The following is an 18,981-nucleotide window of genomic DNA, read 5'->3' on the forward strand; positions in this document are numbered from 1 at the left end:
TGTTCGGCACAAGGCTTTCAGAATACAAATCAGTGCGAACAGCTTTACTGGGGGCTCAAAGAAAAGTTTTAAAGGGAATCTCCGGCAATCATAACATTATGCCTTATATGTAAGAACAATAATTATCAAGCACGAATCACGTGGTATTATTTAAAACAAACCCATAGTGACCATAAAACGAATAAAAACATCCGTCTCTCAACACGCGATATTCAAAATTCTCGGGCGCCGAACTTGTCGAGTGCAATGACGTCCCAGTAAATACAATGAAGGCTGACGACAATTGAACACAAACAATCATTACGTCATTGCACTTAGACAATTTTGGCGCGGGAATTTTGAATATCGCGTGTTGAGAGCGGACTGTTTTATTCGTTTTTATGGTCAACATGAGTCTGTTTCAAATAAAATCATGTGATTCGTGCTTGATAATTATTTTTATAGCATATAAGGCTTAATGTTATGATTGCCGGAGACTCCCTTTAACATCAGAAATTCATAAATCGGGCATCGCAGAACATGCAGCAGCTCAGCATTGCGTAATTGGTAGAAGAAGGCTCAAGAAGTAGACACAACAACTGGAGGCAATCTGTATAAGAAGTAGGGGGGGACGCCATGAACAAAGCTGAGATAGACTAGACAAGATCTACGATCAACTCATCAATAAACGGCAACCAGGAAGTTTGGAAACGTCATCAAGACCAAACAGTATTAACATTTTATCACACATCTAGAAATACCGCCTGATAGGAATGGACATATTTCTGAGTGAGTACCACATTTACATGGATCTGATCGTCTGTAAGTGTAATGGATATTTAATGTTTTATTTCCCAGATTTGCCTTTCTACTAACACCAACTGCCCGTGCTCATCACTTAGGGTGATTCCGTCATCACCACCCGTGTGATGCACGCACGCGCCGTGAAGTTGTTTGTAGTGTTTTGTAGTACTCAGGCTTGTTAGGGTTATGGAAGCTATTGTCTCGGTCCCAGCCGGTTTGTGTTCCTCCGTCACTAAACAAACCGTCTGGCGACAACCTCATAGTACGTCTTTTCTGATTGGCTAATCATCGTCAGAAGAAAATCTTCTGGTTGAGAATTGCTGTCAATCAGTGCCGGGCTTCAATGCATGCAACAGTTGAATGACAGCTATGCGGTTACATAAATCCACACAACGTACGTGAGTACGCGCGGGAGTACGCGCTGTGAGTGGCTGACATGAAAGGCGATATCAGACGATTGGCGCCTCAGTGGCCATTGAGCTAGCGTATATTTTGCGTTATCTACAAACAATGAGGGGCCTACGCTGTTTAGTGTCACTTACACAAGTTACGTCCTATAGCCAATTGAAAACAGTTTTATTTGGAAATATTTGGAAATTCATTAACCAATCAGCGGATCGTCATTTCGGGGTTGTCGCCAGACGGTTTGTTTAGTGACGGAGGAACACAAACCGACTGGGACCGAGACTATGGAAGCTATTGAGTTTCGATCATGTCAATAGTGGTTACTTAATACATGTTGCTAGCTCTCCGGTTTACGGATCAGGAGCAGCAAAAAATGAAATCTTTCTTTCTTCATTTCCAGAGAAGTAAAACATGACGACTGTGATTCAAACAACCAGTACGCAACCAGGGGGGTACCCACCACCACAGCAAAAAGGGTATCCGCAACAGCAAGGATACTCACCTCCACCTGGACAGCCACAACAAGGAGATCTACCTCAACAACAGCAAACAACATACGCACAAGCGCCACCAACGACGACTACAACTGGAAAATCTCCTAATCTGAACGACAGGTATGGTAATGCAGATTCTTCAATATCAGTTCAGTTTTAACATGTTTTATGGCCGTTTTCCTGTTTTGATTGTTTTAAGAATGAATTAATGGTGTGGAACCATAGATTAAGTATTCAGAGTTGACAAACTTAAAGAATGTGTGTAGGATGAAAGCCATATTATAACATTTGCTGAAAAGAACGCCCTCAAAAATTTTTTAATTCAGCTTTTTACACGATTGTAATGTACTTTAGTAAACAAAGATTCTCTGCAAAAATCAAGACTTTAGGTGCTGTAGTTTTGTCAAAATCCGAGATTTTCAATAAACCGCCGCATTCAGCGTTTTATTATTACGATAGAAATGTTACTCGAACGCGTATGCGATGTCAACACACAGTACTACGTACACGGCGTGCGGGACACACACAGACACGCCACAGGACACATCGTCATCATCCCTATATCTTCTTGTTAAAAATTGCCGTGATAGTACAGCGAATCCTCTCGTTTTTTAACAGCTACGCATCGCGATTTTGTTCGAGATAGGCCGAGCGACTCAGGCTAAGCATACCATGACTATCATATGAGATACCACAGCGTTTCTATATTCTACACATTATTACGATTTGTGTATGCTTTAGTACCCCCATATGATGTTTCTATTACAAGAAAAAAAATTGTTTTCAGATAAAACCAGAGTTTTTTGTTTCCAGTACACTCATTCGAAAATCAGTACACTAATTAGCGGGGCCTTAATTGCAGCTTGCTGTGGATATCTTTTACTGCATTTTTAATGTAAAAAATTTGAAATCCAATGTAAAAATTGAGATAATTATATTTAATTTTGAGAATCATATTTATACTATATAGGTATAAAGGAACGCGTTTAGCCCATCCAGGTGCACATCCACTAACACAATGCATATGTAAACTTTCTTTATCTGTGTCAATAATAGAATATTGATTTCAACGGAGTATTGAGCTGTATGGAAACAAGTATTCCTGAAAAAAATTGGTGTCAGTTCCAATTTACAATGTAACTATTAATGTAATGTAATGTTAAAGAGAAGTTTTGCACTGCAGCACTGACAAGAACATTTAGTGGTAGTTCATTTTATCATTAAATAGGCCTAATTATACACTTACATAGGCCTGCGTGTTTTGGCGCAACGTCAGCCTTCTATTCTTCAAATTTTTTCACAGGAGGAAGATGGCGAATTTCATCATTCGATATCAGCCGCGCAATACAAAAAGATTTTTGTTTAATTAACACTGGACATGCTGGATGTTTTTATAAAAAATATTGTATGTGATGAAGAAGGGGGCTGGTGGTTTATTTGTGTAAAGGTCAAAATAGGATTCGGATAGGGTCAGGACTCTGTTTTGTCATCTTCATTCTGTGGGTCTTTGAACCTGCTCATTGTCTGGTGTTTTTTTGTTTTGTTTTTTTGTAATTTTGATTTTGAAATGGAGCCTTCATCTTTGGTTCGAGTTGTATTTTTTCCTGAATGTATTTTAATGCTTTCTCTCCCCCACCAGCTCCAAGTACTGATAAAATACACAAAACTGAAAAAGAAAGAAAGAAAGAAAAACTAGAGCAACTGTGCCCTTTGCAAGGGCACGAGGTAAGTTAGGCGGATGACTGTGACGATCTGATCAAGCAGCAATACTGTGCTGGATAGGATTAATTTTAATAAGACTATTTCATTAATTGCCGTTGTAATATACCTTGATCGTGGAAAGCTGGCATTTTGAAAACTTCACCTTTGACCTCTGTATGGCCCCGATTATTTAAAACATGAGTAAGAATGTCATAAGGATCATTGCATTTAAATTTCAGCTCAATTGAAGCATTTTGAAAACTTGACCTTTGGCCCCTTTATGACCCTTAAATGACCTTTTAATGAATCTTAAAATATTTTAAACATGTTAACAATGTCATTAGGATCATTGCGTTTCAATTTCAGCTCAATTGGAGCATTTTGAAAAAACTTGACCTTTGACCCCTTTATGGCCCTTAATGATCTTAAATGAAATTTGAAATCGTTTTAAAATGTTTACACTGCCATAAGGATCATTGCATTTAAATTTCAGCTCAATTGAAGCATTTTGATAACTTGACCTTTGACCCCTTTGTGACCCTAAATGACCTTAAATGAATTTTAAAATATTTCAAACATGTTAAGAATGTCATGAGGATCATTGCATTTAAATTTCAGCTCAATTGGAGCATTTTGAAAAACTTGACCTTTGACCCCTTTATGACCCCTTAATGACCTTAAATGAATTTCAAATTATTATTAAAATGTTAAGGATGTCATAAGGATCATTGCATTTAAATTTCAACTCAATTGGAGCATTTTGAAAAACTTGACCTTTGACCTCTTTATTGACCCCTTAATGACCTTAAATGAATTTAAGAAAATCTTAAACATGTTTAGAATGTCGCAAGGATCATTGCATTTAAATTTCAGCTCAATTGGAGCATTTTCAGTTCAAATGACCTTTTTTGACCCCAGTGACCCCTGGATGACCTTTGACGTTACACAACCCATAACTTTTGTAGCCAGCTACCCAATACTGCTTGTGACTGAGTTTGGTCGAAATCTGATCAAGGATGTGGCAGAAGAAGCAAATTGTGAGAAAGAAGAAAGAAAGAAAGAAAGAAAGAAACGCCAAGAAAGAAATAAGTTAGGCTGCACGCCTAACTTAAAAAAAGAAAGATGTGGACACCGTCAGTTCCCCCCGTGTATTATCCGCCGGCGCCATTATCACGTGACTGTAGAAAAATGCTGCTGCCACCAGTAAAACAGCGTATTACTATCAAGACTTATGTTTGAAGCTGTCCTCTGACGTCATCTGTCAAAGTTGTTGATGACTTGCAAAACCCGGCGGTAAACCAGGTCTTATTTTAAGCTTATTGTTAATTTTGCACCTTCAAACATACAAACCATCTCAAAAGTTAGGTCTTTATAATAGGAAACTTTTTTGGGTGAAGGCACCATGTCAACAATGCCTAGAAAAGTTGCTTTTTGCCTTGTAAAAGTACGTAATTTTTCAGCACTTCCTGGTATCAGCATCGATTCGGCCAAACCAATTCGTCCACAGTTGACTTGGCCATATGCCAATTCATGCATTTTGCCCCAAGCCAGAGTCAGCCACAAACCAATTCGATATTGACCAAAAGGGATAAACGATTTAATATGTTAATGAATATATGTGACCGTCCATCACGAAACAGCTGTAAAGTCGGCTCGCGGTCAATTTTGTTTTATTTCGTGTTTAGAAAATATATCATAAGCTTTAAAATGAAAAATCATTTGACTCCAAACGATATCCAGAAGTAAAAAAAAGAGGGTTAAGTGCACAACGTACAAAAAAGTGACTATATCTATCTCATTAACCGATGATCCTACAGATATGCGACCACTGACTTTTTTTTCCCTTATGACCAGAGGAAAAATTTGACATATGGCACGACTCGAGGATATTTGGTTAAAAAGATAGAGGGTTAAGTGCACAAAATTAAAAAAAAGTGACTATATCTCATTAACCAATGATCCTACAGATATGCGACCACGGACTTTTCTGTTCCTATGACCAGAGGAAAAATTTGACATATGGCACGACTCTCTAGGATATTTGGTTAAAAATTAAAAAAAGTGACTATATCCAATGATCCTACAGATATGCGACCACTGACTTTTTTTGTTCCTTATGACCAAGGGAAAAGTTTGACATATCTCACGACTCTGTAGGAAATGATGTACATCATCATCATTATACATCATTTTATTTTCATTCAAATCAACATACAAAATATAAAAGACACAACATTTGAATGAGGAGATGCTCAAAAGGCCCAAAGGCCTGAAGCGAGCACCCCCTTACACTGCCTTAAGTTACATTTAACTATTTCGTGATTTTCTCCATAACCGTTGTTTTTACACCAAATCTGGATATTTAGATGAATTGATTAATGGTCACAAACTAATTCGTTGTACTTTGTGCAATAACCCTCTATCTTTTAAACCAAATATCCTAAAGAGTCGTGTGATATGTCGAACTTTTCCTCTGGTCATAAAGAACAAAACAAGCCAGCGTTCGCGTATCTGTACGTAGCCGCAGTTTGTGGCCCTCACAACACGGGCTTCCGGTCCTAGGAAATGGAATATTACTGATAAATATATAAAGATGGCAAAATCAGTAAACCAGTTTAAGTTACAAGTAAAGAAAAGTCTAATAAAAAATTACATCTAATATTTAGGGATTATTTAATGACCTCACCCATCCTCAAACCCCCACCCCCACCCCCCCACCCATATCCACTCCAACTATCAATTTCTTGTGTGGACTGTGAAATGTCTATATGAAATGTTATAAATATTTATATTGGTTCTTTCTTTGCATGTTCTTCTCCTCTCTCTTTCTTTCTTTTTCTTTTCTTTGTTTTTTGTACATCAATATACAGGGTTCGAATTGGCATGTGGGCGATTTGGTTTGGGGCTGAATTGACGAATAGTATCGATATCGATATTGATATTTTTACAGAGCACGTGACATTTCGATATGATGATTCGAATTGTCACGTGATCGTCAAACCTGTACTAAAGGTGTCAGTTCTGCAGGAACTGACACAAAAATATTTATAATACAGGGTGTTGACACTGTGCAGGATCGTACCATATTACAACTGCTGGAGTAACATGCATTGGCGCTAGTTGTTAATTCCAATTTTCTTTGCTTTACCTCACTTGTTTGGCTCAAAATTAATAAGGGACATATCTGACAGTAAATGCTAACATTTTATTGAAAATGAATACTAATCTATTTTTAAAGAAATGTTATAATATGTTCTAATTACCGCCCAATTTCGGTACTACCTTGTTTTTTGAAGATATATACTTGAAAGACTTACGTTTAACAGATGTATTGCGTATATAGATAGTAAAAAAATACTAAGCAGTTTGTTTTCGAAACAACCATTCTACATACATGGCAATTAAACAACTAGTTGATAAAATTTATTATGCCGTTGAAAGAAATTAAACCACAATCGGAATATTTTTAGACCTTTCCAAAGCTTTTGACACTATTGCCCATAACATATTAATTCATAAATTGGAACACTATGGTTTTTTCGTGGTATCGTACTTGAGTGGTTCACTAATTATTTAAGCAACAGAAAACAATATGTATATTACAACTCGTGTGAATCAGAACTTAAAGATATTTTTTGCGGTGTACCTCAAGGTTCTATACTGGGTCCCTTATTATTCATTCTTTATAGAAGCCATACTGCTCCCTTATTTACCAAATACAATATTTCTAGTACAGTAATAACGAATTACCGGGTGTATTTGATGATTACTTTGTACTACGTTCTAATAATATTCATAATTACCAAACGAGAAACGCTAGTAAATTCAACTTAATGAAGAACAATAAAACATTTGCATGCCATTCGTACTACTGGTCCAATATTATGGAATTCATTGTCAAACTCAATAAAAACAGCCAATTCAGTGAAACATTTCCGAAATATAAATAAACGTGACTTGATCTCAAAATATGATTAATTCTTGAGCATTGTGTTTCTTGTTTGTTTTGTTTGTTTGTTTTTATTTCTTTGTTGGTAACATTTCTTTGTTAAAGTGTGTGAGCCCCTCTGGCCTTCTGGTCATCTCCTCCATTATTCGTTGTTGTTTGATATTGCCCTTGTGTATTTGTTTTTAATTTATACTTATATTTATATTTGATTATTATGTGACTTGATGTGAATTATGGGAAATGAATTATCTTGTATCTTATCTTGTATGGGGTGGGCGTGGAAGTATAAAATATTCGTCACTGGGTTAATATTAATTGCTACTATTTCACGTTCGATTGTCATAAACGCAGGTATAACAAAAAGGCTGGTCTTGTGACAGGAATCATGCAGATTATTGCCGGTGGGATTCTCGTTGTATTGGGAATTATTGTTTTCGCTCTAAATTCTTTGGCCCATTTTGGCTGGGGCATTTGGGGAAGCATCTGTGTAAGTATTGGAAATTAAATTATTGTACCACACATTTCCGTCTTTTTGGAATATACATGTATTATTCACTCACTTATTAATGTTACGTCTACAAGTTTTGAAAATAATGAAATATGAAGAAATAAAAGTATCAGAACATAATTATCTTAACTCTTAAATCTTGAAAATAAATTTTGAAATCAACCTGACACACGACAGTTATAGTACTTCAGTACCATAGGCGTAGATCCCGAGGGGATCGGGGATGAATTCCCCAATATTTTGCCAAGGGGGATGGTCCATACAATCATCCCCTCAATGTTGACGCCTATATGTGGGTTTTTGACTAAATGAACCTCATATTTGGCCATTTTAGCCCCCAAAACCCATATTGTTTCGCGTTAAGCGCGAATTTATTTCACTTTTGCACAATATTTGATCAATTTAGCTTCAAAATGTCATTTTTTTTCGCGCGCTTAGCGCGCATTTGTACCATAAACTTATTCTGTCGCCAAAAAGGTGCCGGATTCACTATATTTCAAGAAATTTTTTCCAACCCCAACCCCAAATGTGAAAACGAAATCTACGCCACTGTTGAGTACTTTGCAATAATTGTAGTCTTCATGTTTAGCCTAATAACACATAGGCCTATTATAAGACAGGGGTAAATATTGTAATGTGATTGCACGATAGTAACTGCTCACGTTATAACAAGTATTAATGTTTTTTTTCCAGTTCTACGTTGTGGCAGGTATTCTTGGTGTTGTTTCGAAGAATCAAAACAAATGTGTGGTAAGTTATACATGTTATATGTGCTTTTTATGGTACATGTGGAGTGGCGTAACCAGTTGAAACATGGGAAACGAAAGCTCAGGGGCGTAGCCAGCTTTCTTGGTGGGGGGGGGGGGGCAAAATAAAATTTCGGGTGCACAGACGAAAACAGCATCATACCTACATATACCGGTTTTGTGTTTACAGAGACTGTACATTCCTTCGAGCTTCAAAAAAGGCTTTATTCGGACGATTTGAGCGCAAAAGAAATTTTATTTTACACTATTTTCGCCCATGATCAGAATGAAAAGGGCTTTATTGTGACTTTTTTAGCCCATGATTGGGGTGAATGTTAGTGGAAAAGGCGCTCCTTGCCCCTATTCTTTACCTCTGCCCTCCAGATTTTCTCATTTTTTGTCAGAGGGGCAGATTTTTATGTCAGTGGAGGGGGGGGGGGCGGGCACTTCCCCTGCTTCCACTCAGTTGGAGGAAGAAGATCCACAATGCTGGAAAAACATTGAAGCGGAAGCAAAAGGAGAAGTACCTTGAAGGATGGAGAAAGAGACATCCATCAACTTCAACAACTGTGCCTTTATCGACCTCGATGGGCAGCCGATGATGATGATGATGATGACCTGTGCCATGAAAGCCTATAGAAGTCGTAGAGCAGTACATTATGAACGAAAATACGTCAATTTAAGAACAATAGTTTCCACATTTCCTCATTGATTACAAAATTAACTGTTATGTTTTATCTAGTTAAAAGACAAATGATTGGATTTGGAAATCTAATTTGTTTTGGGTAAAAAACACACCTATGCGTGATTTTTCTTTCCCCTGAATATTAATATATTATTAAGAATGACGATTAAGCAACATGATCTCGTGCCGTTGCTTGTAATATTTGAATGTTTCTATGTTCCAGTGTATGTTGCGTAAGCCTCTTCCCTTGTTTGGTTAAAATGATGTTTTTTTTTTCAAATTTCAAGCTTAGTATGTACTTTAGTGTGTGATCATGACGTAAAAAATCAGTTTACGAAATCGCGTTCTGTGAAAACTTCAACGGCAAGGGGATTAAATTCCCGTATAAAAGCCCTATTTTTACTGCAGCGAGCAGTGTTGCATACTTCTGTAACGAAATGGACATATCTTACCAATATAATTTATAAAAAAAGAAAACGATATGTAATTAAATTCTCTTAAGACTACCGTAGTAGTACATACTCTTCATCAACATGATCAAAGTAATGTCAACTGATTATATGATTTTAACTGATTGTCGTATTTTGTAACAACATCGAACACAATCAAACATCTAAATTACAGACTTATTTGTCATTGTCAGGCTGGATGAATTTAACAATTAGAAATTTTCGCTTGACAAAACCAGTAAGTTTTTACTTACTCTAATATTTCGTCCTACACGTCGGAGGACTTCTTCAGATGTGAAACATCTGATCCACTTTCCCGGGAAACTGACTTCCGGTTGTGATTGGTCTTGTATCCAGTCTTTAAAAGTGGGTCATATACGTGACTTAGGAAATAAGTGCATTCCTCTCTATTCATGGTCTTTGTCCCCCTCTTTCTGATCTCCATCGCTTCTCGTACTTCTCTGGATCTTCTGTCATGCTCTTTTCCAAGTATCTTGGAGTCCTCCCAGTTGACAACATGATTTGCTCTAGCGACATGATCAGATATGGCTGACTTTGTTTGTTCTTGCTCGGATGCCCTTCGCTCTGACCGAGTGAACCTTTTCTCATTCGCTTTCTTAACCTCCGCTTGATGTTCTACGAGCCTAATCCCGAACATACGAGAGGTTTCACCAACGTAACTAAGATCGCAATTTTGGCAGCCGATCTCATAAATGCAATTGCCTGTCTTTAGTTTGTCACTCTTGTCCTTTGGGTGGACCAATATCTTTTTGAGGGTTTGATGGGGCTTCATTGCAGTGTCTACTTTGTGCTTTTTGAAAATTCTTTGAACTTGTTCAGAGATTCCATTAACATAAGGGAGCACTACCATCCCCTTGCTTTTGTCTTCATTCTTTTGATCTTTCTTTGCGCTAGGTTTCACAGTCGCTTTAGATTTTTGTTTCATTTTTTCTTTGACTTGGTCTACTGTCCATTTAGGATAGTCACAGTTTTTAAGGGCTCCACGCACATGTTTTTCTTCATTTACTCTATCCGCTTCTTCCGTGACCACACCCATTTTCTGATGGAGAGGGTGTTCTGACTTAAAACTGAGATATTGGTCAGTGTGGGTTGGTTTCCTATATACCAGGAGCTTTATACCGTACCATCAGGTTTCCGAACAATAAGCCTGTCGAGAAATGGTATTTGCCCTTCTTTCTCTTCCTCATATGTGAATTTTACACTGTCCGTTTTGTCAACTTGGTTTAAGTGATCAGTTAAATTCTGGACTTCACCTGTTTTTATGATTTCAAGCACGTCATCCACATAACGACGCCAATACCGTGGCTTACAGTCAATCGGGGCAGTCGCGATTGCTTGCTGTTCCAGGAATTCCATGAATAAATTCGCTATTATGGGGCTAACTGGGCTGCCCATCGCTGCATAGAGGAAGGCACTTATTTCCTAAGTCACGTATATGACCCACTTTTAAAGACTGGATACAAGACCAATCACAACCGGAAGTCAGTTTCCCGGGAAAGTGGATCAGATGTTTCACATCTGAAGAAGTCCTCCGACGTGTAGGACGAAATATTAGAGTAAGTAAAAACTTACTGGTTTTGTCAAGCGAAAATTTCTAATTGATATGTCTTACAAACCTGATGAATCTATTCACTGATGGATGAATTTAAATTTACTATGTTTTGTCAGATTGATATCTATTTCAATTTATGTTTGTTCTCATCACCAGATTATTGCCTACATGGTCATGTCCATCATAGCTGCAGTTTGTGCCGGATCACAGATGATATATGATGCTATTGCTGCTGGGCAATCACGTTTCTGGGGTTTTTACATCTGCGGCTATGGTTATGATGCTTATGATTCAATCTTCTACTACGATATTAGTTGCGGCCGCGTAAGTATTTTTAATTTTATAAACTTGGTCATACACATCACACTTGCAGACATACCCCTACACACCCCCTCACACACACCCGTACACACGACACACCCCTACACCCAATCTCTTTCTCATAAACCCCACCCCACCTCACATCTCCTCCACACAAACGCACTAAAAGTCCCTTGCAGTGGCGTAACTGGGGGGGCACAGTGACATCGCCCCGATATCTTCATGGCAGAAATCGCCATGGTAGATTGAATCCACCGCCACACATGGCCATTATACATATCGACCTGTTAAATATAATAGGCCGAAGGACATCTGACTAAGGCTACTGACAATAGCCCCGATTAGCTCGGTGACTCACCTCGCTGTGTGTCAGTCAAGCATGGTATGCCATAGGTCATATTCTTTTAGACGACCTTCACGATTGGCCTATACACTGCGCTATATAATTCGGCAACTATAAATCAGAATTATTGCGGAATTATTGTTAGTTTTTGACTCAAGACGCAAGCTACTGTCTCAAAGTGCAAGCTAACGACTATCATATCTGTTCAAAATATATATTCATGTCCAAGGAACCACATCTGGTTTCTTTATACGAAATCATTTACGGGAGATATTCATCATTTTCTAACCCGGTATCCGAAGATTTTCGTCTGCTATCAAAATCGTGCATAGCAATTCACGTGTATCGATCCCGTGTATTCATTTTAGTGTCTCTGCTGCACCAAATAATTATTAGCCAGGCGATGTCGGTGTGTGTAGGGGGGGGGGGCAATGTGCCCCGGGCGCCACCCTTAGTGGACGCCAAATGGACCAATTCAGCATCGACTCTGTGCCCCTCCAAGCGATAAAAATTAAAAATTTTCGCACGCTCAGCACAAAATCAATGGAAAAAACATTTTAAGAACGATATTCAATTTCTAATAACCAAAATTAATCAGTGGTAGGCCTAATTTGTCCAAAAGTGTTTCAAGAATGGGGGGAGAGGGTCCCCCGGTCTAAGGTATTTTCTTGCCCCTGACGCTACCTACCCTAAATACGCCACTGTCCCTTGTTAATGAACAACTTTAATATGACTTATCCCATTAAATGATTAAAAACTCATCTACTTTTCAGATTCAGAAACGAATCTAATTGTGCAGAACTGATCAGTAATTAGCAGCGACAGTATTTTTATTATTACAGACCTGAAATTGACTAAGTGCCAAAACAAGTCTGCAAGGGGTGGGCATAAACCGCACGGGCTAAATATTAATGTGTCGGGAGATGGTGTCAAGATCCAAAGGCTCGCTAGTTCGAAAGTTCGCTAGTCCCAAGGTCCGCTAATCCCCCGGGGCTAATCCCAAGGTCCGCTAGTCAGACTAGTCTTAGGACTTCTTGAAAATATATTTTATTCTTAATGTGTATTAATATTGATTACTTAGATTTTAGTTATTTAGTATTGAGATGAGTTGATTTTATTCTATTTTGTTTCCCTTTTTTCCAGCAAAAGGCGGTGATAGCTATGCACTCCCTATCGTCTATAACAGCACTAGCTGAAATGATCATAGCTATCGTTGCATCAGCCTTCTGCTGCGCCGGGTGTTGTTGTCGTAGCACGACTCCCACCACGCAGACAAGTGTTGTAAGTTACTATCCTCTAGAACACGTTAGCAACGTAAAGAAAGCAGCAAGTTAAAAAAAAGCCCACTAACCAAATGTGTTATCATTATGTATCTTTCATTGGCAGATGCGATATTTTAATTTAAATTGTGAGCTTTCTGGAACGACCAGAAACATGATATTTTGTTCTTGCATGGTATATCTTACACATAATTATTTTGTTTTAAAATATCTATTTCATGGTTATGATTGAATTATACGAGTAATATGTAGGCCTGTAATGGCAATCCACCAAAAACCGTTGACAACCTAGTATTTCGTGATCTAGCATCCTCTGTGTATGATATCCTTCATCTATGACAATAAATTATTTAATATGATTTTATCAATCGTTTATTTTTAAAACTTGCTGTTCATACCACGTAACTATTGTATACATTTTAATGTACTTAAATAATACAAGGCAACTACACTCATAGAAGTTGTTCGTTGGCATTACTCAGTAAGTTGATGTAAGTCGTTGGATCAACTTTCGGAGTAATGCCAACGCGTACAATTTCGAGTAACGCTGACTCGATATCATTATGTTGGTCGCACTCTTTTGCACTTACTTTATTGAGTTGTTACAACTCAGAAAATGAAACTAGGTTAGCATAATTTTCAAGAGGTGTGCTATAGTATTATACACAATTTTGCACTGATTACAAAAATAAATATTTGAATACTGCTAATTGTGCAGAAAATGATCCAATTACGTGAATTAAGTAACAAAGTACCAAATTGGAATAACTCAAAACAATAAGTACGAGTAACTTAATATGAACGAGTTACATCAACTTACATTTTGAGTTACAATAACTCAACTAATTGGTTCTTTGAACCTTGTTTATTTATCTAAGTTCCCTGAACTTGAATTCAGAAGTTGGCATTACTTAAAAAGTTGACGCAACGACTTACATCAACTTTTTAAGTAATGCCAACAAAGTTGATTAGTTGACGGAACTTTTTAAGCTTTTTCAGCATTTTTTAAGTTCGGATAACTAACATAAAATATTTTTGAGTTGTCCAAACTTACTCTTTTTGAATTGCGCCAACAAGGCGAACAAGTCATTTCTGCAAAATAAAAACAACACATGTGAAATGCCAGTGAGACACGAACAGTCAGTACAAGTTACATTGCAACTGTAATGCGAGTAATTGCAGGCCAACTGACTGGTAGTAAGTGGTGCAAAAGGTTTATTGATGAACGTAATAGACCACATAAAAGAGAGATTGCGATTTCCAAACGTAGCATCAAACGTACGTAGAATCTATTCAAAATCCCGTCACAGGAGAGTGGTTTTGAATAGATACCGCGTACGTTCGATACGTACGGTCGAAAATCGCAATCTCTCTAATATTATAAATTCGTTCACGTCCCAAACGTTGTGAAAAAGCGAGGAAGGGGGGTTGTTTGTTTTGTTTTTTTGCTAAATTGACAAAATACTGTAAAATTCCACGTACAATTGACATCAGTTTTCAGCATCTGCCAGGAAAACGATGAGCCCCTTTTTATTTAAGATTTTTGAGGGGTGGACCCTTAGATTACCACAAAACACTTGCAAGTGATTCATGTTGACTAATAGAAATATTTATCAACATTAACAATTTACTAAAGTATTAAAAACTTAAAATTTAATGTGAAAATTGTAAAAACAAATGGATTTATACCAGAAAATGAGGAGGGACGCGGACGCCATACAAATTATTTCTTGTATAACCGACATCTCGAAATCACAATAAACGTTTCTTTAACGGTGACGGGTTAGAGTGGCTAGGATTGTTGGAAACTACGTTAACTTTGTTGTTTGTGAATGAAAATCAAACATCATTTTTGATAAAGAATAATATCACAATAGCAATTGATGTTTGAAATTATGTTATCCTTGATTAGTTATTGTTTATTAAAATAATCCCCGATTTTGAACTGGGGCGACAAAGTCAGACGTTTAGAAGTTTAACGCTCTAACCACTGAACCACCGGACACTGGGATAGGTCACGTTTTGAAAGTGTAGTTATTAATTTTTCGGAAGGAATTAAAGAATTGCGAAAAATGTGCTTTTCTGGCAAATGGAATTCAGAATTATTAGGTGTCTCAGAATATGCTAGGATATATGAAAATTAAACTGAAAAAAATAGTGCGAAAATGATTCGTAGATAGGGCTGCAGAGCAATGTGCATAGCAATGTGAGAGCTGCGGAGCTTCTAGCTGAAAAATCGGCCTCTTTGATGGTTTTTTGTCGAAACCTCAAGTGTTCCCTTCATCCAATCAAATTTTTTTTATATCTTCCCTAAAAACACCTTTAGTCACTAGGTTAATAGATAACGCAATTCAATGTGTAAATCTGTAGAAAACTACCTATCCAAGCTCATTTTTTGACCAAAATGTAGGTTTTAAAAGTCAAAACCTCAAGCGTTCCTTACAATATGTGTCAAATTGTATGCCATTAAGGGATCTGGGATGAGCGTTTTGAGCGTTTCGACAGTATTTTTTGTGGGACATGAGAGCACATCAGACATATCGAATTGCATCCTTAATATGAAGAATGTCTTTCTGAAATCAAATAGTTTTCATTTTTTGAAATGTACGATATAATACAAATTTAATGACAAATTATTAAAATTTAAAATTAAAATTTTTCACATTTTTTATATATAACAGTCCTCGAAGTAAATTTTATAAATCTAATGATATATTCTAAAAGTGTATGTAGCTGGGAGGAAAAGCCGATGATCAATTGAAAATTTTGACCATTCATATTGAAGATATGGATTTTTTCCCCAAAAAGACCTAACTTTTTTTGGTGTTTTGTGGAAAAAATCCATATCTTCAATACGAAAGGTCAAAATTTTCAATTGATCGTCGGCTATTCATCCCACCTGCATTCACTTTAAGTATGGATCGTCAGATTTATAAAGTTTACTTCGAGTACTGTTAAATATCAATTTTTAATCATTTGCCATAAAATGTGTATTACATTGCGATTTTCAAAAATCAAAATTACTTGATATCAGAAGGACATTCTTCGTATTCAGAATACAATTCGATATGTCTGATGTGCTCTAAAGTCCCACAATAAATACTGTCCAAACGTTCATACCCAATCCTTTAAAAAAAAACAAAAAACACTTATACTGTCCATACACTAGAGTCACTAGAATGAGCAATGGCCAATTCTCTTTAAATTGCAAATCTTACAAAAAGTTACTATTTTTGCCTGTTTTGACATACGGTTGTAAATTCAATGAACTATAACTTTGCTAAAAGAGCGCTTACAAATTGATATGTTACATCATCAAAGCACCAAAGATTTGGAACAGCTTACCGATAACTCTTCGTCTTCGGCACTGAAAAACCTCGTTTTTTGCAATACTAGCTTCAGTTTGGAGTGAAAATCAAATGGGATAGCAATTGGCAGAATGTTGAAAAATAATGTAGACATTCAAATGTCTAAATTAACTCCCCGTAATCAAGATATCGCTAATTTCACAAACCATTTTTTTCTCATGCAATTTCTCCAAATATTTCCTCAAAAACGAGCTTCTAAAATTGAATCAGTACTATATTTAGTTCTAAAATGGTGACATTATTTCTTTGATCGGTTTGTAGAACAATCCAATAAAGGATAAAGCAATCACTCGGTGTGGTTTTATACGGGGCACACATTTGCAAAAAATGTCTCATTTGCATGGTGCGTAAAAAGGATATAAACGAAGAATTTGCAAACGGATTCTAAAAAATTGTATAAACACACAAGAATAATGTAATTCTACATCCAACGTACCAACATTTCTCGAACTTGGTTTTAGAGAACAACTGTATACGTCTTTTGTACGTTTTTTTTATACATTTCTTTGTGTAACCTTAAGCGCTTAACTGTGGTGTTTTATGGGAGAATTGAAGTCATAATAACTAAACTCCTCAACAAAAGTTTGGAAAGTTTTTTCAAGTATCTGTATCTCAAATTATTTGTGACATATTCATATCGTGTTGCATATCACTTGATAGCTTCAATACTCCCCTTTACAATGACACCCCATTTGAAATAATGATATTTTTCACGGCTGAGTACACGCCTTGTGAATGTAGTGGGGTCTCAAAAATAATTCGCCAAATTGACCAGTATTCTGTGCAGCAAGCTGCAATCCCATAACTTCACAATCTGGGACCTAATGCAATCCTCTAAGATGACACCGCTCGCCTCACATAGCCACGGTAGTCAACGACTGCCTACAGAATATGGGAGTAGAGTCAAAATGGCCTGCCATCAGGCCAGACCCGAGGGCCAGACCTCAACCCGATTGAACACTTGTGGGACCAGATTGATCGTGCTGTGTGTACCAGAGAAGCCAATACAACCACATTGCATGACCTGCGACGAATCCTTGTTGAGGAATGGAATTCCATCCCACAGTAACGTGTAACCATGTCGGTGGGCAGCTTGAGGAGAAGGTGCCTGGCTGTTGTGGCTGCTTGTGGTTTTTCCACTCGCTATTGAGGTTAGTGGCTACAATCCACGAAAAAAAGGTTGGCACACTTTGCCTGTCTTTTGGTATATCTCTACCCCCGCTCCCCCCAATTCAATGTTGGACCAAGCCAAGTTGTGAACATGTCCGTGAGACACTCCAACATTGAATGATGGGGAGTGGGGGAGGGGTGAGATACAGGGGGAGTCTGTGCGTCACATATATCGCATGCATGTTTTACTATCCTCTCCAATTGTGATAGGGCACGTATTTCAATTAATTAGTACATGTGTGCCAACTATTAATTTCGCGGATTGTAGCTTTGTTTGACCACAGAATACTGGTCAATTTAGCAAGTTCTGTTTGAGACCCACTACATTCACGAGGCGTGTAGTCAGCCGTGAAAAATGTTGTTGTTTCAAATGGGGTGTCATTGTAAAGGGTAGTATTGTAGCTATCCAGTGATATGCAACACGATATGAATATGTCACAAATAATTGGAGATACAGATGCTTGAAAAAACTTTCAAAATTTTTGTTGAGGAGTTTATAAATTCTAACTTGCTCCGTTGCTAAAAACAATGAATTTGGCTGAATCCAATAAGATGTAAGTTGGGACATGTGTATAAACATTACAAATATGACAAAAAATCTGGTTTGGAAAAAAATGACCAAACTCCTTTTAAAATATCGTATATTATGGGTTTGTTATAAGGTTGATTTGTAATTTTTACTTTTTAGATGCTGTTTGGTTTATCATGTTTAATTTTGGTGTTATAAATTTTGGTTTTAAAGCGCATTAAGAAACACACCTGTTTGTAACACGTTCTAATGTTTATTATTACTATTATTATTAACATGTGATGACAATTTGTTGTTATATATTTTGTTCCATTGTTTCTGACCAACAAATTAATGATATAACTATAATAAAATATAAAAAGGTTTATGTAAATAATTTGGAACATCTTTCATTGAATGAAATAATAGTTTAGGTATTTTCTTATTTCATAAACACTAGGTAACTTATGCACCAGCTGCTCCAGCTGGTCCTCAAGTGACAGCGGTTTCTGGTGCGGCTTATCCTCCTCCAACATCTTATCACCAGGCTCCTGAACAGCCACCAGGTAAATCAGTGTCTCGGTTATAATAATACTTTCTTCCAAGGACATTTAGGTCATGTGAAAGTTTCAAATTTGAGCCCTCTATATAGCAGCAAAGGATAGTAATAAGCTTTAAAAATGACACAAAATGATTTT

The 18,981-nt window shown here is 37.0% G+C and overlaps 1 protein-coding gene across 2 annotated transcripts in view; it reads left to right on the forward strand.

The window, feature by feature from the left end:
* LOC140151500 (uncharacterized) overlaps positions 1-18,981 on the forward strand; it is a 31,699-nt gene that overhangs the window by 3,188 nt on the left and 9,530 nt on the right. For both annotated transcript variants that reach the window (XM_072173858.1, XM_072173859.1), the window contains exons 2-7: positions 1,589-1,802; positions 7,684-7,819; positions 8,534-8,590; positions 11,450-11,617; positions 13,101-13,238; positions 18,744-18,849. In XM_072173858.1, the coding sequence (XP_072029959.1) occupies positions 1,600-1,802; positions 7,684-7,819; positions 8,534-8,590; positions 11,450-11,617; positions 13,101-13,238; positions 18,744-18,849 (808 nt within the window). In that variant the 5' untranslated portion in view covers positions 1,589-1,599. The remainder of the gene's footprint in view (positions 1-1,588; positions 1,803-7,683; positions 7,820-8,533; positions 8,591-11,449; positions 11,618-13,100; positions 13,239-18,743; positions 18,850-18,981) is intronic.

This window comes from Amphiura filiformis, chromosome 4, assembly GCF_039555335.1.
Source record: "Amphiura filiformis chromosome 4, Afil_fr2py, whole genome shotgun sequence".
NCBI classification, from domain to species: Eukaryota; Metazoa; Echinodermata; class Ophiuroidea; order Amphilepidida; family Amphiuridae; genus Amphiura; species Amphiura filiformis.